We start from the raw sequence: 22,408 nt of genomic DNA, 5'->3' as shown, positions 1-22,408 counted from the left end.
ATACAGGTATAAACTGAAAACTGGCATCAAATTGAGCAGAGGCCATTGTCCCTTTTTGAAACCCTCCCTTCACAGATCCAGCAAGCTGGTGCCATATCTGAGACCCCATCAACCTGGCTAACACTCTTTGACCTGCCTTGGAGATCGCCCAGAGGTTCCGCCACACCCAACTTACACCCACTTAAGTTGCTCTTCCATATGGATGGCTGGTCTTGTCTCATGTTTCACAGCTTCCTAAATCCTGTCAAACAAGCATCAGCTGGCCTCAGTGAGCCCCAGGCCTGGCAATAGCAGCAACCAGCCTAGATTCAGAGCTTGGCTTCACCTGAGAATCTCCAAGCCCCGTACAAGTAGTAGCCATCTCGTATTGTTTTATAGCTCAGGCAGGGTGGCCCTGGGAAAAACACAGGTAGGGGCTGACCTGGGCCTACACCACCCAGGAAACCCCAGGACCTGTACACGCATTGGACAGCTACAGACCACACTGGAGCACCACCACCCTGCCCCTGCAAAACTGATCCTCCACAAAGGATAGAAATTGGTGGTAAGTGGTCACAGCCAGTCCTTGCAGCTGACTGGCCTGGATAAATTTCTCCTATTGATCTGCCAACAGTGACCAAGGCTCAACTACAAGAAGAGGGTATACTTAGCCCACACAACAGGCACACTCAAGTACCCAGGTTGGGTGATAGGGGTGGCCGTGCCACTGGACTATATAGGACACCTACTACATGAGGCCACTCTACCAAGAGACAGAGTCAAAGCAGCTCTACCTAATACATAGAAGCAAACACGAGGAGGCAAAGAAACATGGCCGAAATGAAAAAATAAATCGAAACTATGGAAAAAGAACTAAACTAAATGGAGATCAGCCATCTTATCAGATGCAGAATCAGAAACACTGGTTATGAGGATGTTTGGGGAACTTAGTGAGGAGACCTCAACAGCATAAAAAATATAGTCAAAAACAAAGGATACATTAATTGAAATAAAGAATGATTTACAAGGAAACAACAGTAGAATTGATGAAGCTGAGAATCAGATCTATGATTTTGAACATAAGGAAGCAAAAAACAACCAATCAGAACAAAAGAAGAAAAAAATCCAAAAAAATGAGGATGGTATAAGCAGCCCATGGGACAACCTCAAGTGATCCAACATTTGCATTATAGAATGCCAGAAAGAGAAGAGAAAAAGGAAGAAATTGCAAATCTATTTGAAAAATTAATGAAAGAAAACTACCCTAATTTGGTGAAAGAAGTAGACATGCAAATCCAGGAAGCACAGAGAGTCCCAAACCAGATGGATACAAAGAGGCCTACTCCAAGACTGTCATAATTAAAATTCCAATGGTTAAAGTTAAAGAGAGAATCTTAAAAGCAGCAAGAGAAAAGCAGTCAGTTGCCTACAGAGAAATTTCCGTAAGACTGTCAGCTCATTTCTCAAAAGAAACTTTTCAGGCAAGAGGAATTGGCAAGAGATATTCAAAGTCATGAAAAGCAAGTACCAACAGTCAAGATTGCTCTACCCAGCAAAGCCATGATTTAGAATTGAAAGGCAGATAAAGAACTTCCCAGACAAGAAAAAATTAAAGGAATCCATTATCACCAAATCATTACTATATGAAATGTTAAAAGGACTTATTTAAGAAAAAGAAGAAGATCAAAACTATGAACATATAACGGCAAAAATATATATCTGTCAACAATCAAATCTAAAAAAACGAACTAAGCAAACGAGAAAAACAGAGACAGAATCATGGATATTCAGAACATTTTGATGTTTGCCAGATGGAAATGAGTTGTAGGGGAATGGATGAAGAGGTAAGGGGATTAAGTACAAATAGGTAGTTACAGAATAGCCATGGGGGTGTAAAGTACAGTATAGGAAATGGAGAAGCCAAAAAACTTATATGTATGTGACCGATGGACATGAACAATGGTGTGGGGATGGCCTGAGGGAGTGTGGGCTGCTGCATGGTAGGGTGCAAAGGGGGAAAAAATTAGGACAACTGTAATAGTATAATCAATAAAATATAATTTAAAAAACATATAAACATAACTTCGGCCAAGATTGAGGCGTAGGTAGACACACAACCAGAATTAAGGACAACAAAAATTTAGAAACAAAAAACAACCAGCACTGACAGAAAACTGAACTGTACTTAAGTCCAACAACCATTCATCCAGACCAGTAAGAGGGGAAGAGTCAGCCACCGGCAGAGAGGGGTCATGGCGGGAAAGAGTGCTGGCAGACCTGGGTGCACAGGCAGTGGCCAGCAGACCCCAGGCTTGGGGAGGCAACGAGCAGACCCAGTGAGGTGAGCAAGGCAGCCAGCAGACCGCAGTCACACATTCACACGCAGAAACAGGGAACAAAAGAGATCGCGCAACCCAGAGCCCCAGTGACAGGAAATAAAGCCAAAAAAGCACCAATTGAAAACACTTGTTGGGGTTGAGGTGCCGGGAGAGACTCCCAGCCTCACAGGAGAGTTCGCTGGAGAGACCCATGGGGTCCTAGAAGATACACAAACCCACCCACCCAGGAACCAGCACCAGAAGGACCCAGTTTGCTTGTGAGAATCAGCAGAAGGGACTGAAATCCAAGAGAGCGGAGCAAGCGCCATTGTTCCCTCTCAGATTTGACCCCACATACAGTGTCACAACCCAGCAACGTGGGTTGCCCTGCCCTGGTGAACACCTAAGGCTCCACCCCTCACACTTAACAGGTGTGACCAGACCAAAAAAATGGCTCAAATGGAAGAACAGATCAAAGCTCCAGAGCCAATGCTTTTAAGTGATCAAGAGATAGCCAACCTATCAGATGCACAGTTCAAAGCACTGGTGATGAGGATGCTCACAGAATTGGTTGATTTTGGTAACAAATTGGATGAAAAAATGGAGGCTACACTAAGGGAAATGAAGGAAAATGCACAGGGAACCAATAGTGATGGAAAGGAAACTGGGACTCAAATCAAGGGAGTGGACCAGAAGGAAGAAAGAAACAAACAGAAAAGAATGAAGAAACAAGAATTCAAAAAATGAGGAGAGGCTTAGGAACCTCTAGGACATCTTTAAACATTCCAACATCCAAATTATAGGGTACCAGAGGGGAAGAGGAAGAGCAGCAAGTGAAAAACTATTTGAACAAATAATGAAGGAGAACTTCCCCAATCTGGCAAAGGAAATAGACTTCCAGGAAATCCAGGAAGCTCAGAGAGTCCCAAATAAGGTGGACCCAAGGAGGAACACACCAAGGCACATCATAAGTACATTAGCCAAGATTAAAATGAAGGAGAGAATTCTAGAAGCAGCAAGAGATAAGGGGACAGTCACCTACAAAGGAGTCCCCATCAGACTGTCAGCTGATTTCTCAAAAGAGACCTTACAGGCAAGAAGGGGCTGGAAAGAAGTGTTCCAAGTCATGAAATCCAAGGACCTACATCCAAGATTGCTCTATCCAGCAAAGTTTTCATTTAGAATGGAAGGGCAGATAAAGTGCTTCTGAAATAAGATCAAATTCAAGGAGTTCTTCATCACCAAGCCATTATTATATGAAATGCTAAAGGGACTTATCTAAGAAAAAGAAGATAAAAAATATTAACAGTGAAAGGACAGCAAACTCACAGTTACTAACAACCACACCTAAAACAAAAACAAACTAAGCAAATAACTAGAACAGGAACAGAACCACAGAAATGGAATTCAGATGGAGGGTTAGCAACAGGGAAGTGGGAGGAGGGGGGGGGAAGTTACAGAGAATAAGTAGCATAGATGGTAGGTAGAAAATGGGGGGGCAAGAATAGAATGGGAAATATAGAAGCTAAAGAACTTACGACACATGGACATGAACTAAAGGGGGAATGTTGGTGGGAGAGGGCGTGCAGGGTGAAGGTGAATGAAGGGGGGGAATGGAACAACTGTAATAGCATAATCAATAAAATATTTTTTAGAAAACATGTAAACATGGAAATATATAGTATATGTGCTATGCTTTCATACAACTGACCATTGGCAGTACAGTAGATTTATTTATACCAGCATCTCCACAAACATGTGAGTAACACATAGACCCATGGCGTTACCAAGGCTACCACATCACTAGGGGATAGGAATTTTTCAGCTCCTTTGTAATCCTGTGGGAATACTGTCACATATACAGTCTTCACTGACTGAAACATCATGTGGTGCGTGACTATAGAATGCATGCTTCATGATTCATTTATAAAGTTCAAAAACAAACATAATTCAACTTGTTTCTTTTAACAATGCAAAAATAAATATTAGTTTGTTTTTTTTTTTTTTTAAAAGGCAAGCAGCAGGCCTGTGAACCAAACAACTGTGGTTCAATTTCCAATCAGAACACATGCCTGGGTTGCAGGCCAGTTCCCAGCAGGGGATGCACAAGAGGCAACCATACACTGATATTTCTCTCCCTCTCTCCTTCCCTTTCCCTCTAAAGGTAAATAAATAAAGTCTTTGAAAAAAAAGGCAAGGAAATTTATTCCCTAAAAACCAGAATAGTGAGCTCTATTCTGGCTGAGTGGATCAGTTGGTTGGAGCATCATCCCATACACCAACAGGATGCAGGTTCAATCCCCAGTCAGGGCGCATATGAGAGGAAACTGATTAATGTTTCTCTCTCAAATCAACGTTTTTCTCTCTCGCCCTCCCTGTCTCTGAAATTAATAAAGTGAGGTCTGTCCAGGAGCTATCCAGCCATGTAATATGAAAAATAGACATTTATTAAAGAATGTACAAGAAATATATATATATAGACAATGACACCTCAATCCCCTTCAAAGTAAGCACTTTGGGACCTCACATAGTTCTCTCAATCACCATCAGCTGCCCCAGTGTATTTTCCTGGATCCCATCACGGGTCCAAAATCTCTTTCCTTTCAAAGGTGATTTTAGTTTGAGGAAAAGCCAGAAGTTGCAGGACACCAAATCTGGACTGAAGTGGGGCTGAGTCACCTCGGTGATTTGCTGTTTCACAAAAAGAAACTGCGTGAGAAGTGATACATAAGGAGGCATGTTATTGTGATGAAGCTGCCAATCACCATTTGCCTGTAGCTGCAGCCTTCTGAATCATCCTAATAGTTTCCATGGAGAAATGTTCAGACTTAACGCATTGTTGCTCTGCTAGTTCAGTCATTTTGAATGAGAAGGCCACACAGTACACATGCTCACTCAACAGCATCTACTGCCCCCACTGACTAGTACAGTGAAGTCATCATTGTTCACCCATGTACATTCCAGTCCACTCTCCTTGACTGCCAGGTTACATTGTAGTCATGCAGACCATTCTCATATTAACAATGGCTGGACATTTTCTGGACAGGCCTCATATATCCTTGGGGGAGAATTAAAAAACAAGTCAGAATAGTGACTACCACTGAGAAGAGAAGAGGCTTATGGTTGGGAAAGGCCATACGGCGGAGAGGGGGGAAGGTTTCTTCTAGGATGCTCATAATAGTCTGTTTCTTGACTTTAATGGAGGTTTTATGGGTGTTACTTTACGATAGGTTGTTAAGTTGTACACTTACGTTTTCTGCACCTTTTTTAAATTTTTAAGTATATTTTATTGGTTATGCTATTACACTTGTCTCATTTTTTTAATTTTTTATATATATATTTTATTGATTATACGATTACAGTTGTTCTATTCCCCCCCTTCATTCCCCTCCCCCTTTACACTCCCTCCCCCACCATTCTCCCCCCTTAGTTTATAACCACGTGTCTCAAGTTCTTTAGATTCTATATTTCCCGTACTATTCTTGCCCTCCCCCATATCTATTTTCTACCTACTGTCTATGCTATTTTCTATACCTTCTCCCCCCTTCTCCTCCTCCTACTCCCCTGTGGCTAACCCTCCATGTGTCCTTCATTTCTATGGTTCCACTCCTGATCTAGCTCTCCTCTTGGTTTGCTTTTGTTTTAGGTACACTTGTCTCATTTTTTTCTCCCTATTATTCCCCTCCACTCTGTACTCCCCTCCCACCAGCATTCCCTCTCCTTATTTCATGTTCATGGGTCTTACATATAAGTTCTTTGGCTTCTTCATTTCCTATACCATTCTTAACCTCCCCCTGTCTATTTCGTACCTAACATTTTTATGCTTCTTACTCCCTGTACCTTTTCTCCCATTCTCCCCTTCCTGCTCTCCACTGTGTCAGTGTCACAACCTTTTATGTGATCTCCATTTCTGTGATTCTGTTTCTCTTCTAGTTGTTTGCTTGGTTTTTGTTTTTGAGTTATTTTAGGTTCAGTTACTGATAGTTGTGAGTTTGTTATTCTTTTACTGTTCATAGTTTTGATCTTCTTTTTCTTAGATAAGTCCCTTTACCATTTCATATAGTAAGGGCTTGGTGGTGGTGATCTCCTTTAACTTGACCTTATCTAGGAAACACTTTATCTGCCCATCCATTCTAAACGATAGCTTTGCTGGATAGAGTAACCTTGCATGTAGGTCCTTGCCCTTCATGACTTGGAATACTTCTTTCCAGCCCCTTCTTGCCTGGAAGGTCTCTTTTGAGAAATCAGCTGATAGTCTTATGGGAACTCATTTGTAGGTAACTGTCTCCTTCTCTCTTGCTGCTTTTAAGATTCTCTCCTTATCTTTAATCTTGGGTAAGTTAATTATGGTGTGCCTTGGTGTGTGCTCCCTTGGATCCACCTTCTTTATGACTCTCTGAGCTTCCTGGACTTCCTAGAATTCTGTTTCCTTTGCCAGATTGGGGAAATTCTCCATTATTTTTTCAGATAAGTTTTCGATTTTTTGCTCTTCCTCTTCTTTTTCTGGCACCCCTATAATTCGGATGTTGGAATGTTTAAAGATGTCCTGAAGGTGCCTAAGCCTCTCCTCGGGTTTTTTTTTTTTTAATTGTTGTTTCTCCATTCTATTCTGGTTGAATGTTTGTTTATTCCTTCTGCTTCCAATTGTTGATTTGAGTCTTGGTTTCCTTCCCATCATAGTTAGTTCCCTGTAAATGTTTCTTTATTTCACTTTGTATAGCCTTCACTTTTTCCTCCATTTTGCAACCATACTCAACCATTTCTGTGAGCATCCTGATTACCAGTGTTTTGAACTGTGCATGTGATAGGTTGGCTGTCTCTTCATCACTTAGTTCTGTCTTGGGAGTTTTGCTCTGTTCTTTCATTTGGGCCATATTTCTTTGTCTCAGCACACCTATTACATTGTAAGGTGTGGACCATTAGGTATTCGCCAAGGCAGGGCAACCCACATTGCTGTGTTGTGAAGTTGTAAGTGAGAGAAAAGTCAGAAAGGGAACAGTGCCACTTGCTTGGCTCTCAGCCAGCTTTCAGTCACTTCCCCTGCTACCCACAAGTAGATTGGGCCCTTCTGGTGCTGATTCCTGGGTGGGTAGGTTTGTGTACATTCTAGGATCCTGTGGGTCTCTCCAACAAACTCTCTTGTAAGGATGGGAGTTTCTCCCGCTGCTGCAACCCCAATAGGTTTTTACTGCCAGAGGTTTTGAGGCCTTAGTTCCCCATGCTGGAACTTTGGGTGGCCTGGTCTGTCTTGCTCCCCAGTCATTCTTCCTGGTTATCCGCACACAAATGTGGGACCACCTGATCCACCAGCTGCTACCTTGCCTCAGTCCTCTCTGTCCGGGCTGCCCATCTCTGCCCCTCCTACTGGTCTGAAGGAATGTTTCCTCTTTAAATCCCGGGTTGTCAGACTTCCATACAGTTTTCTATCAGTTCTGGTTATTTTTTGTTTTTTAAATTTATTATCCTTCTTTTGGTTGTGCAAGGAGGACAAGTGTATCTACCTATGCCTCCATCTTGGCCAGAAGTCCTGCACCTTTCTATTCGGTCACCATATTCCACAAGAAAAAGTTGAAGTTCTTTGATTCTTGGGGGGGGAAAACTATAAGATCATGTGATATGACATTATACGTACAGTATTTTAGGTCTTAGTTTGGTAAAATAAGAAAGATACCATTGATCCAATTTGAAGAATCTATAGTACCAGGAAAGTACTATAGATTGTCTGTCTTAAACTTTCCTTATTTCTGAATTCTCACTGTGGGCTCCCGGGCTCTATAGTTTGGGGAAGTGGAAATTAGAAGAGGAGCGGCACTAAGCGGAAGCCAGCTGACATCTGCAATTCATTAAGGATCTGATTTTTCATTAAAAGACATTAACCTCAGTGTCTCTTCAGTGTTATTTACTTCTTAGAAATTGTGTTCATTTCCATCACAGCTTGATATGTGAGAAGTGAGAAATAGGCAAAGAGGACAAATCTTCCTCCCTATAAGGGGACTCCCTGTGTCCCCTGTTTATGTAACTGTTCTCTCAAGTAGAATTTGAAGTCAGCAGACCTTCGACTAGCTTTTGAAAAGAATTTCTTCATTCATAGAATTTTATCAGATTAAAATTAAGGGGCAAATTCTTTTATTAATAGCTTTAAAGGTGAGATAATGAACAGCTTTCCAAGTCCTTGGGTTCTGCTAAATTCTGAAACCATTCCAATCAATATCACGGAGGTTGGCCATTTAATTAGTTTTAGCTTTAAAAGGCTTAGCTAGCCTCTGAGCAGATTATTTAAATGGAATCTTGATTCTGGTCTTTTTAAGATATAAGACAGACCAAGTGGCTACAGCTCATTTAGGAAATGTCAAAATAGATACTATGACTAATTGCAGGGCACAGTTAGAAATATTTTCATTAAAGACATCCAGCCACCACTGTAAAAGCGTTATGTCAGATTTTACATGTGAGGGGAAAGCAATTAGCTATCTTGCCTTTCTCAGGGTAAAAGTCTAGAGTTCTGTTCCCCTATTATGTTCAAACTTGACATCCCTTGACTAATTTATTCAGTCTCTGTTCTAGACATAGACATATATCTGATTGATAGACATAAGTAACAGCCTAGTTTTCTGCATTTTATGCGGCTTTTTGTTAGAGGTTCCTGCCTTACTCTGCTGTCTCTCTTCTTTCAGGGTCTGACATTTCAAGAAGTGGAGAACTTCTTTACTTTCCTAAAGAATATTAATGATGTGGACACTGCATTGAGCTTTTACCACATGGCGGGGGCATCTCTTGATAAAGGTAATGAAACCCAAAAGTTTTTTCTTGAAGGTATAAACATCAAATCTGTCTGTAATATGTTATGTGACTATCCCTCTATTATGTATTTTTCTTGACTTTTTTAAAATTTGTTTTGTTTTGTTGATATGCATGATCCATCAGTTTCACCTTGAGACCCCAAGCTCAGCAAATATATTTTCTTGTGTTAAAGAATATAACAAGCCCTGGCTGGTGTAGCTCAGTGGATTGAGCGCGGGCCTGTGAACCAGAGGATCACGGTTCAATTCCCAGGCAGGGCACATGCCTGTGTTGGAGGCTGATTCCCTGCAGGCCAACTCCCAGCAGGGGATGCACAAAAGGCAACCATACATTGATGTTTCTCTCCCTCTCCTTCCCCTCTAAAGATAAATAAATAAATAAAATCTTTAAAAAAAAACGAATATAGCGAAGGCAGATGCCCATCTTTAAGTGATTAGCCTTGGAAATAGGCATCTAAGCTGAGGCACAGTGCATGAAACTTCTGGAATTCTCCATCAGAGCCAGACTCATTGCATATATAATGTGAAACTAAAATCACTCTGCATTTTAATTCATTCTTTGGTGACAAGGAATGTTTTGCTTTATTTTTTCCTGTTAAAGTGTGTTAGTTTTTTTAAAAGATAAAGTCATAACTCTGAAAATAGCATCCCCTGTTGGCTTACTTCATACAAATTCAGTTCTAATTTGTACAGGCGATGTGAGAGAGCAGAGGGATTGAAAACATGATTTTTTTAAAGATTTTATTTATCTACTTTTGGAACTTGGGGTGCGGGGGGAAGAGGGAAAGAAACATCGATGTGAGAGATAAACATTGGTCAGTTGTCTCTCACATGCCCCCAACAGAGGTGACCTGGCCAGCAACCCAGGCATGTGCTCCAATGGGGAATCAAACCAGTGACCTTTTGGTTTGCAGACAACACGCAACCGTGAGCTACACTAGCCAGGGCTGAAAACACAGTTTTTCTCCCAACATTTTATTGTGAGAAATTTCAAGTATTGGAACAGTGGAAATAATTACTTAAAGAACATTCATATATATGATTCAGTTAACATTTTGCTAAATTTCCCTGGTAGTATATCTATGCATCTATTCATCCCTCTGTCAATCTTTTATTTTTTGATGCATTCAAAGTAAGTTACAAACTTAAGCACACTTTACTCCTACGTACTTTACCATAAATCTTTTGTTTTGTACTTTACCATAAATCTTAACTGAAATTCAATACTTGTTTAAAGTTCCCTTCTGCCCCATCACGATGTTGAGGTATCAACATTTGCCCCCACTCACATAAAAAATGGAATTATGCAATGTCCATTCTTTTTTATACATTTTTTGTCCCCACCTGAGGACATCCTTATTGGTTTTAGAGAGGGAAAGGAGGGAAAGGAAGGAGGAGGGGAAGGAAGGGAGGGAGGAGGAAGAGAGAGAGAGAGAAAAAACACATCAATGTGAGAGAGAAACATCGATTGGCTGCCTTTCATAGGCTCCCTGACCAGGGACTGAACTTGCCCAGGCCTGTGCCCTGACTGGGAAACAAACCCATGACCCTTCAGTTTGCAGGAAGACATCCAACCCACTGAGCCACACCAGCCAGGGTACAATGTGCACTCTTTATAAAGTTTTTCTCAATGTAGCTTTGAGATTCATTCATGTTGTTGCATGTATACTAGTTTGTCCCTTTTTTATAAACAGTAATCCATCTTACAAATACTCCACAGTTCATCTGTTCTCCTGTTGGACACATTGGCTGTTTCCAGTTATTGGCTATCTTGAATAAAGCTGGTATGAACATTTTTCTGTTACTTTTTTTCAAAACATATATTTTTATTTCCCTTGCTGGGTCCAGGGGAAAGAATATTTCTTCATAAAAAACTGTCAGACTGTTTTTCACAGCATCTTTTTACAGTCCCCAACAATGTACAACAGTTCAAGTTGTTCCACATTCTTATAACAACACCATTTTTTAACTTAAGTGATCCTGTAACATATCTCACTGTTTTAAATTTATATTCCCCTGATGACTTCTGCTGTTGAGCATCTTTTTGTGTTATTACTCATGTATCTTTTTTTATAAAAAGATAGGAAGAGAGAGAGGAAGGGAGGGAGAAGGAGAGGGAGAGAAACATTAATGTGGAGTTGCTTCTCACATGGCCCCCACTAGGGACCTGGCCCGCAACCCAGGCATGTGCCCTAGACTGGGAATTGAACCGGCAACCCTTTGGTTCACAGTACGTGCTCAACCCACTGAGCTATACCAGCCAGGGCTATTACTATCTTTTTTGTGAAGTGTCAGTTCAAATCTTTTGCCCATTTTTATTAAGTTGCTTGCCTTGTTACTGAATTGTAGATCTTGATTTATTCTGGATAGAAGTCCTGTATCACGTATGTATTTTCTGAATATTTTCTAGCTTGTGGCTTGCCTATTCACTTTATGAATTGTGTCTTTTGATTAACAAGCTTTTTTATTTTGATAAAGTATAGTGTATCCAATTCTGTTTTTACTTTCTGGTCCCAGTCAACCTTTATCTACCACCCAGCTATGAAAATATTCTCCTATATTTTTCTTCCAGAAGTATTAATGTTTTAGCGCTAGTATTTTATATGTGATTCATCTCAAATTCATTTCTATATGTTGTGTGAAGTAGAAGTCAAGATTTTTTTCCGTGAATATCCAGTTGTACCAGTACCATGTGTTGAAAAGGCCCTCCATTGGTTTGCTTTGGCAGCTTTACCAAAAATCAAGGAATTGCTGTATGACCCAGCAATCCCACTTCTGGGAATATATCCTAAGAATCCGAAACACCAATCAGAAAGCATAGATGCACCTCTATCTTCATAGCAGCGTTATTTACAATAGCCAAGATCTGGAAACAGCCCAAGTGCCTGTCAGTGGATAAAAAAGGACACATTTACACAATGGACTACTACATGGTTGTAAAAAAGAAGGAATTCTCAGCCTGGCCAGGTAGCTCAGTCGGTTGGAATGTCATCTCATACACCAGAAGTTTGTGGGTGTCGATCCCCAGTCAGAGCACCTACCTAGGTTGTGGGTTTGATCCACAGTTAGGGCATGCCGGGGAGACAACCAACTGATGTTTCTCCCTTTCTCTCTAATATCAACTTAAAAAACATATCCTCAGGTGAGGATTTTAAAAAGTTCAAAAAAAAGAAGGAACCCTTACCCTTTGCAAAAGAAGGAACCCTGACCTGGAGATTATTATGCTAAGCAAAATAAGCCAGGCAGAGAAAGACAAATACCACACGATCTTACTCATATGTGGAATCTAATGAACAAAATAAACTGACAAACAAAAGAGGACCAGAGGCATGGATACATGGAACAGACAAATCTCAGAGAGGTGTGGGGTCAAGGTCAGAGTGGGGAGGGACAGAGGAGAACACACATGCAGAGCCCGTGGACACAGACAGCACTATTGTGAAGGCCTGGAGTGGGGGAAGGGGAGGGGAGCAAAGGGGAGGAAATGGGGAATATCTATAATAGTGTCAACAATAAAAATAAATAAAATGACCTTTAAGTTAAGTAGATCTATTCTTAGCTCTCTATTCTGTTACATTTATCTATGTCTTTGTGCCCATATTCACTATCTTGATTACTGTAGCTTTATAGAAAGTCTTGAAGTAGAAGATTTTAGAGATACTCCCAACTTGATTCTTCTTTTTCAAAGTTGCTTTACATATTTAGGTCCTTTGTTTTTCCATATAAATATTAGAATCAGTTTGTCATTTTCTATGTAAAAAAAGAGGTGACATTGTGATTATAGAAACGTTTAGTATGTACATTAATTTGGAGAGAATTGACATATTGGTGATGAGTCTTCTGTCATGAGCAAATTACATCTCTATTTTTTTTTGTCCTCTTTGATTTCTCTCAGCAGTAGGTTTTTAAGTATACAGGTTTCGCACATATTTTTTAAACTAATGCCTAAATAGATTGTGGTTTTTATGCTATTAAAATTGAATTTACTTCAATTTCCAACTATTGCTGCTGTTATTAAAACACAATTGATTTTTGTATATTAAGCTTGTATTCTGCAGCTTGTTAAATTCCATTATTATTCTAGTTCAGAGGTGTCAAATTCATTTTCACCAGGGGCCACATCAGCCTCACAGTTGCCTTCAGAGGGCCAAATGTAATATCAGAACTATATAAATGTAACTACTCCTTAACTAGAGGCAAGGAGCTCTACATTTGGCCCTTTGAAGGTAACCACTAGGCTGATGTGGCTCCCAGTGAAAATGAGTTTGATACCCCTGCTCTAGTTGTTCTGTGGATTCCTTAGGTTTTTCTATGTAAGAAATCGTGTCATGTGCATACAGAGATAGTTTCACCTCTTCTTTTTTGATATTTTTACCTTTTTTCTTGCTTTACTGTGAAAGTGGGCATCCTTGGCATCTTCCTTATTTTAAATGTAAAGCATTCAATATTTTGACATTATGTTGAATATTATCTAGATTAAACTGCTAATAGATACCAATTACCTGATTAAGGGAAATTTCTCCTAATTTAAAAAGGTTTTTTTTTTATCATCAAATGAGGTTGAGTTTTGTCAAATATTTTTTCGTTATATATATACATATACAAAGTATTGTATTCGCCTTTATTTCTCTTTTTTATTTATTTTTTAATATATTTTATTGATTATGCCATTACAATGGTCCCATTCCCCCCCTTCACTCCCCTCCACCCTGCAAACCCCTCCCCCACCATTCCCCCCATTTCATTCATGTCCATGTGTTATAAGTTCTTTAGATTCTGTATTTCCCATAGTATTCCTACCCTCCCCCCGTCTATTGTCTACCTATCATCTATGCTACTTATTCTCTCTCCCTTCTGCCCCATTCTCCTCCTTCCACTCCCCTTTTCTAACCCTCCATGTGATCTCCATTTCTGTGGTTCCACTCCCAATCTAGTCGTCCTCTTAGTTTGCTTTTGTTTTAGGTGTGGTTGTTAATAACTGTGAGTTTGCTGTCTTTTTACTGTTCATGGTTTTTATCTTCTTTTTCTTAGATAAGTCCCTTTAACATTTCATATAATAAGGGCTTGGTGATGATGAACTCCTTGAACTTGACCTTATCTGAGAAGCACTTTATCTGCCCTTCAATTCTAAATGAAAGCTTTGCTGGATAGAGCAATCTTGGCTGTAGGTCTTTGGATTTCATGACTTAGAATACTTCTTTCCAGCCCCTTCTTGCTTGTAAGGTCTCCTTTGAGAAATCCACTGACAGTCTGATGGGCACTCCTTTGTAGGTGACTGTTCCCTTATCTCTTGCTGCTTCTAGAGTTCTCTCCTTCATTTTAATCTTGGCTAATGTAATTATGATATGCCTTGGTGTGTTCCTTCTTGGGTCCAACTTCTTTGGGACTCTCTGAGCTCCCTGGACTTCCTGGAAGTCTATTTCCTTTGCCAGATTGGGGAAGTGCTCCTTTATTATTTGCTCAAATAAGTTTTCCACTTGTTGCTCTTCTTCTTCCCCTCCTGGTACCCCTATAATTCGGATGTTGGAACATTTAAAGATGTCCTGGAGGTTCCTAAGCCTCTCCTCATCTTTTTGAATTCTTGATTCTTCCTTCTTTTCTGTTTTGTCGTTTCTTTCTTCCTTCTGGTCCACTCCCTTGATTTGAGTCCCAGTTTCCTTTCCATCACTATTGGTTTCCTGTGCATTTCCCTTCATTTCAATTAGTTTAGCCTCCATTTGTTCCTCTAATTTGTGACTAAAATCAACCAATTCTGTGAGCATCCTGATCACCAGTGTTTTGAACTGTGCATCTGAAAGGCTGGCTATTTCTTGGTCACTTAGAATTATAGGCTCTGGGGCTTTGAGCTGTTCTTGAGTCATATTGTTTGGTCTGTTCACACCTGTTATGTTTGAGGGCGGAGCCTTAGGTGTTCACCAGGGCCAGGTGACCCAGTCACTGGGTTGTGACGCTATATGTGGGGGTGGGGTCAGAGAGGGAAAAAAATGGCACTTTGCTCTGCTCTGCGCTCTCTCAGATTTCTGTTCCCTCTGCAGCTTCCCACAAGTAAATGGGGCCCCTCTGGTGCTGGTTCCCGGGTGTGTGGGCCCGTGTACTCTCCTGGCCCCTCGACCCCAAGCAAGTCTGTGCAGTTGGTGCTTTCAGGCTCTAATTCCCATTGCTGAGGCCCTAGCCTGAGTGGTCTGTCTCACTGTTCACTTCCTTCACTTGGTTTATCTGCACTCGAATGTGTGACTGCAGTCAGCCAGCTGCCCTGCACCCTCACTGGGTCCGCCCATCACCACCCCACGCCTGGGATCCACCAACCACCTCCACTTCTGCTCCCAGGTCAGTCGTCCCAACGATCTTTCCAGCCCAACCCGCTCAGCAGCAGACTCTGCCCCTCTTACCAGTCTGGCTGAGTGGTTTGTTGTTGTCGGACTTACGTACAGTTGAATTTTCACTGTTTTGGCTGTGTTTTTGTTTCTAAAACTTCACTGTCTTTAAATTTAGTTGTGGAAGGGGGCACAGTGTTTCCACCTATGCCTCCATCTTGGCCAGAAGTCCCTATTTCTCTTAATATAGTAGATTGTGTTGATTATCACTTATGCCCTGAATGAAACCCAATTTTGTAATGATATATTAGGCTTTTCATATATTTCTGGCTTTGATTTGCTAACATTTTGTTAAATATTGAGGGATATTGGTCTGTAATTTTCTCTTCTGTAATGTCTTCAGTTCTTGTATCAGAGTATACTATCCATATAAACAGTATTGGGGGATTTTTTTTTTTCAGAGAAATTTTATGTAAGATTGCTGTTCTTTCTGAATTATCTTGATAGTTTCACCAGTAAAATTACCTGGGCCTGCAGTTTTCTTTTTGGGGAAGGTTTTGATCATTTAGTTTCCTTAGTAAATATATAAGTATTTGGAGTTTGCATTTTTATCTTACATGAATTTTGATGAGTTGTATTTTTTAGGGATTGGCCCATTTCATCTAAGTTATTAAATTTATTTACATAAACTTGTTTATAATACTCCATTATTATATTTGATGCATGTAGAATCTATAAAATCTGAAATTCCATCTTTCACTGCTAATATTAGTGAATTATATTTTCTTTTCTTTTTTTTTAATTATTTAGTTTACCTAGGGGTTTAGCAACTTTGTTAAACTTTTCAAAGAACCACTTTTTGACTTAATTTTCTTTGTTTTTTATTGCTTTGATTTCTGCTCATATCTTTGTTATTTTCTTCTACTTATTTTTAGTCTACATTACTTAGCTTTGCTTTTTCTAGCTTCTTAAAATGGAACTTTACCAGGCCCTGGCTGGTGTAGCTCAGTGGATTGAGCACGGGCCTGCAAACCACACGATCGCAGTTTGATTCCCAGTCAGGGCACATGTCTGGGTTGCAGGCAAGTTCCCAGCAGGGGACACACCAGAGGCTACCATACATTGATATTTCTCTCCCTCTCTCCTTCCCTTCCCCTCTGAAGATAAATAAATGAATAAAATATTTTTTTTAAAATGGAACTTTACCTACTTTTTCTAAGATAAACTTTTGAGCCTGCATCTAAATACTGCTTTATCCACATCCCACACATTTTCACATTGTATTTTCAGTATCATCCTGATTGAAATATTTGCTGATTTTCCTTCTGATTTCTTTGGTTACCTATGTGTCATTTAAAAATATATTGTATATGTTGCTTAATTTCCAAATATTTTGGGTTTATTTCTAATTTAATTCCATTGTAGTCAGAGAATACACTACAAAATTTCACTCCTTTAAAATTTATTGAGACTTGTTTTATGACCCAGCATATGGTCCGTTTTTTGATGAGTGTTTCATGTACACTTGAGAAGAATGTGTGTTCTGTGCCTTTAAGTACAGTGTTATAAAAATACCAGTTAGATCAGGGTGGTTGATAGTGTTCAGGTCTTCTATGTCCTTACTGATTTTTTTGTCTAGTTAGTAACAGGGATTTGAAATCTCCACATATGATGTGTGGACTTACTATTTTCCCCTTTAAGTGATGTCAGTCTTTGCTTCATGGACTTTGAGCTCTGCTATTATGTGCATACACACTTAATGATGAAGCTTATTATGCAGTTGATTGCAGGAGGAAGGAGGCGAATGGAGGTGGAAGGGGTATGGGGGATAAATGGTACTGGAAACATATAATAAGAAAAGAAAAAAAATTATTCTCCTCTTTTGATGAGTTGGTCCTTTAATCCTTGAGAAATGTTCTCCCTTCATCTTTAGTGATAAGCCTTTGTTGACATCTATTTTGTGTGATATCGATATAATATTCCAGCTTTTTTGTGTTATTGGTTGCACGTTATGTCTTTTCTGTTCTTTTATATTCAACCTCCCTGTGTCTGCATCTCTTCTAGACATACAGTTGGGTCTCTAGTGGCCTCTTAGCTATATTGCTTTGAATTGCTTTATTTTCATGGTTTCTCTAGAAATTACTATTTTCATGGTTTACTTAAAGTTAAAACTGTACCACTTCAAGTGAAATATAAGAACCTTGCAATTACAGTTTCATTTACCATCACCTCATCTTTTATGCCATTACTTGTCATTTATATTTCATCTATGTATAATATAACCCCTTATAGTACAGTATTAGAATTTTTGCCTTCAACAGTCATGTTTCTTAAGGAATTAAGAGGAAAAATAAGCTTTTACACTTATCCTTGCTTATCATTTACTCATATATATATGTATATCATTTTGAGTGTTTTTTCATTTATTCCTGAATATCTACATTTTTACCTGGGATCACTTTCCATAAGGCTAAAGAACTTCCTTTATCGTTCTTTCCTTGTGGCACAGATCCTCTCTTCGTTTTTGGTTTGTCTGACACTTCCTCTGTCTCTCTTTTGGGTGCTGCAATGTATGGTTTCCAAAGCACAGACTAAGGTTTTATAAACACAGTCTTACTTGTTCAACACTTTTTGGTGGATTCCTTAAGATGTTCTGATTTCATTTTCTTAATCTACACAACTTTTAAAAATAGCAGTTGTTCTCCTTAATTGACACCCTAATCCTGAGAATTGAATTTATGGGCCTAAAAGTTGCTCATGGAGAGTCAGGATACGAGGACTGTCTCTGCTCATCGAATGCAGTGAACTCCTTTAGATTCATTTGGGATTATATGAACTAGTTTCTTATTATCAGCCTAGAACGTAGGAAGAAATTTCTCAAAGTTGATTTTCCTGTTTTAACTCTGAAGTTAGCAAATAGTTCAGGATTTGGGGACATTTTTCTGGTCAAGTAATGAGAAAAACCATGGCTTCAGGAAGGTGGTTTGTTTCCACTTTAAATTAGCTCAGTGTGGAGAAAATAACAGATTATGTGCTCAATCCAGAATCTGTTCATTCAGTTCTCAACATATGTATGCATAGAAAGTCATAGATATACTCTGCTTGCTGTTTAGGAGGGAGAGCAGGGAACGAAATTCTATAATTCCTGTGCCTTTTCTTTATAGATGGGTCTGAATGGTAGGTCCATTTCATATACAGTATGCAGTGTGACCACTTCCCCAACTACTTCAAGAACCTGCGAAGCTTCTCACTTACCCCCTTTTTTAAATATATTTTATTGATTATGCCATTATAGTTGTCCTATTTCCCCCCTTCATTCCCCTCCACGCTGCACACCCCTTCCCCACCATCCCCCCCCCTTTAGTTTATGTCCACGTGTCTCAAGTTCTTTAGATTCTTTTTTTTTTTAAGATTTTATTTATTTATCTTTAGAGGGGAAGGGGAGAAGGAGAGAAATAACAATGTATGGTTGCCTATCATAAGTCCCCTGCCGGGAACTGGCCTGCAACCCAGGCATGTGCCCTGACTGGGAATCAAACCGCCATTGTGTGGTTCGCAGGCCCACACCCAATCCACTGAGCTACACCAGCCAGGGCAAGTTCTTTAGATTCTATATTTCCCATACTATTCTTGCCCTCCCCCTATCTAATTTCTACCTACCATCTATGCTACTTATTCTCTTTACCTTCTCCCCCCTTCTCCTCCTCCCACTCCCCTGTTGCTAACCCTCCATGTGATCTTCATTTCTGTGGTTCCACTCTTGATCTGCTGACCTCTTAGTTTGCTTTTGTTTTAGGTGTGGTTGTTAATAACTATGAGTTTGCTGTCCTTTCACTGTTCATATTTTTTATCTTCTTTCTTTTAGATAAGTCCCTTTAACATTTCATATAATAAGGGCTTGGTGATGAAGCCCTATATGTACTCCTTGAATTTGATCTTACTTCAGAAGCACTTTATCTGTCCTTCCATTCTAAATGAAAGCTTTGCTGGATAAAGCAATCTTGGCTGTAGGTCTTTGGATTTCATGACTTGGAATATTTCCTTCCAGCCCCTTCTTGCCTGTAAGGTCTCTGGAGAAATCAGCTGACAGTCTGATGGGAACTCCTTTGTAGGTGACTGTCCCCTTATCTCTTGCTGCTTCTAGAATTCTCTCCTTCATTTTAATCTTGGCTAATGTGATTATGATGTGCCTTGATGTGTTCCTTCGTGGGTCCAACTTCTTTGGGACTCTCTGAGCTTCCTGGATTTCCTGGAAGACTATTTCCTTTGCCAGATTGGGGAAGTTCTCCTTTATTATGTGTTCAGATAAGTTTTCCACTGTGGCTGTTCCTGTTCCTCTTCTGGTACTCTTATAATTCAGATGTTGGAACGTTTAAAGATGTCCTGGAGGTTCCTAAGCCTCTCCTCATTTTTTTGAAATCTTGTTTCTTCATTCTTTTCTGTTTGGTCGGTTTTTTCTTCCTTCTGGTCCACTCCCTTGATTTGAGTCCCAGTTTCCTTTCCATCACTATTGGTTTCCTGTGTATTTCCCTTCATTTCAATTAGTTTAGCCTTCATTTGTTCCTCTAATTTGTGACTAAAATCAACCAGTTCTGTGAGCATCCTCATCACCAGTGTTTTGAACTGTGCATCTGATAGGTTGGCTATTTCTTGGTCGCTTAGAGTTATCGACTCCGGGGCTTTGAGTTCTTCTTTAGCCATAATGTTTTGGTCTGTTCGCACCTGTTATGTTTGAGGGGCAGAGCCCTAGGTGTTCACCAGGGTGGGGCAACTCAGTCTCTGGGTTGTGACACTGGATGTGGGGGCGGGGTCAAAGAGGGGCAATGGTGGTGCCCTCTGCTGCTTCCCACCTCTGGGGCCTGTGGGGTCTGGCTCACTGCTCGCTCCTTCACCTGGTTTATCTGCGTGCGAATGTGTGACCACGGTCAGCCTGCCGCCTTGGGCCCTCACTGGGTACGCCCGTTGCCATCCCACGCCTGGAATCTGCTAACCGCTGCCTGTGCGCCTGGGTTGGTCTTGCTGTGTTTTCCTGCCTGACCCCACTTCCGCCCCTCTTACCCGTCTGGCTGAGCGGTTCATTGTTGTCAGACTTCCACACAGTTCAGTTTTTCTGTGTTTTGCTTGCATTTTTGTTACTAAAACTTTGTTGTCTTTAAACTTGGTTGTGCGAGGAGGCACAGTGTTTCCACCTACGCCTCCATGTTGGCCAGAAGTCCTCACTTACCCCTTTTTTTTTCCCTTTTTTAATTTGGGTAAATGACTAACCTTTCAGTTATAGCCAAATTACAGCAATAACATATAATACATCTATCATATGTATTCATACCTCTATATGTACACCTTCATTTATGTATATATGTATCTATATTTATATGTATGTTTTGTTATGTCTTTTAAAAAAATAACCATCTCTAAAACATAATTTCAAGTAGTGTGATAGCTTTCTACCCGAGATATGATACACCATAGTTTAATAATTACTGTCTTTTTGACAATTATATTTTCCCATTGTTAATATTATAAACAACACTGCAATATAGCTTTGGGTGTAGTTTTTCACAATTTTATCAATATAATTAAATATCTATTATAACAGCTTATTAAGAATAAAATATCTCATTGAAATGTCAAAAATTGCAGTTGTTTGTTTGCTTGCTTAAAATAATACCACCTCTGACCTCTGTAGAATTTTTTGGGAAAACCACTGATGATGCGGAGGCGTGTGTGTGTGTGTGCGTGTGACACCGGAGGGTCATTTCTCCAGAACAGCTCTGGTGATGCTCTATTTCACAGAACAGTTGGCAACATCTTAAAATCCAAAGATACGAGGTTTAAAGTCACCACTTATTATAAAAATAAAATTAATAAACTCCTCTTTACATATGCATACCATTTTTTGAAAAGCCCAACTAAAGACAATAGAATTGCTTTAAAGAACAATGATACAGGATGAATCACTGTCCACGTTAAAATTATAGGATGTACAAAATAGAATGACTCAGGGTAGTGATGGCAAAGGAAAGTGCAAACAGGCTGGTTAAATAGAAAAAAAAAGACAGAGTGCTTCTTTCAAATAACTTCAGGCTGTTTCCTGGGATGTTTAGTATCCATATATCCATACCTCATTATCCTTGCTAATAGAGGCAGTGATACAAATTATACAGTCATATCTGATATCCAAAAATATGTTTGGCTTCAAGATATACGATGTTTGGCATTTGTTTTGACTTCTTAGTTTATCTGTATAACTTTGGATTCCCTGAGTGTAAAATGATAGATATCTAGGGGAAACTGGCCCAGATGCACGCCCGGTAACAGGAAGAAGCCAAGTGTACTCATTTCGTAGGACAACCATAACAAATTACACAAACTTGCTGATTTAAAACAACAGAAATGTATTCTGTCACAGTTCTAAAGGCCACAAATCCAATATCTATCAAGATGTTGGCAGAGCCACGGTCCCTTGAAAGTCTCTACAGAAAAACCCTCCTTTGCTTCTTCCAGCTTCTGGTGGCTGCAGTCTTTCACTGGCTGTGGCTGCATAACCCCATTTGCTGCTTCTGGCTTCACAGGGCCTTCCCCTCCCTCTGCCTCTGTCTTTCCTCTGCGTGTCTCTTATAAGGACACTTGTCATTGGATTTAGGGCCCAGCTGGGTAATTTTTAACCCAGATTTCCTCTCAAGATCCTTGATAACCTGCAAAGACCCTTCACTCAGAGTTACCTTCCCAAGTTCCAGGTGCTAAAACCTGGACACATCTTTTGGAGACCACCCTTTAACCCACTATGGCAACCGAGAACTAAGTATCACGCACATGTAGTCCACAAAGTAAGGCAAACATAAAATTTTTTAAATGGGAGTTTAATTTACTATGAGAATATTTATACTGTCTGTTTAAAAACTTAGTTTTTTTAGATACCTAGTTATAGTCTTTATCAGGTAACTTCTGTTTGTCTTTCAGGTCTCAATTCAAATGTCACTTCCTCAGAGAGGCCTCT

At 39.9% G+C, this 22,408-nt stretch overlaps 1 protein-coding gene across 5 annotated transcripts in view; it reads left to right on the top strand.

Moving 5' to 3' along the window:
* Nucleotides 1-22,408, top strand: part of MICU1 (mitochondrial calcium uptake 1) — a 274,732-nt gene that overhangs the window by 233,892 nt on the left and 18,432 nt on the right. For all 5 annotated transcript variants that reach the window (XM_037055855.1, XM_037055852.1, XM_037055854.1 and 2 more), the window contains one exon: nucleotides 8,972-9,080. In XM_037055855.1, the coding sequence (XP_036911750.1) occupies nucleotides 8,972-9,080 (109 nt within the window). The remainder of the gene's footprint in view (nucleotides 1-8,971; nucleotides 9,081-22,408) is intronic.

The sequence above is a fragment of the Sturnira hondurensis genome, unplaced genomic scaffold (assembly GCF_014824575.4).
Source record: "Sturnira hondurensis isolate 20B ecotype Veracruz unplaced genomic scaffold, ASM1482457v3 Scaffold0008761, whole genome shotgun sequence".
Taxonomy (NCBI): Eukaryota; Metazoa; Chordata; class Mammalia; order Chiroptera; family Phyllostomidae; genus Sturnira; species Sturnira hondurensis.
This window is presented reverse-complemented; position numbering and strand designations above follow the sequence as displayed.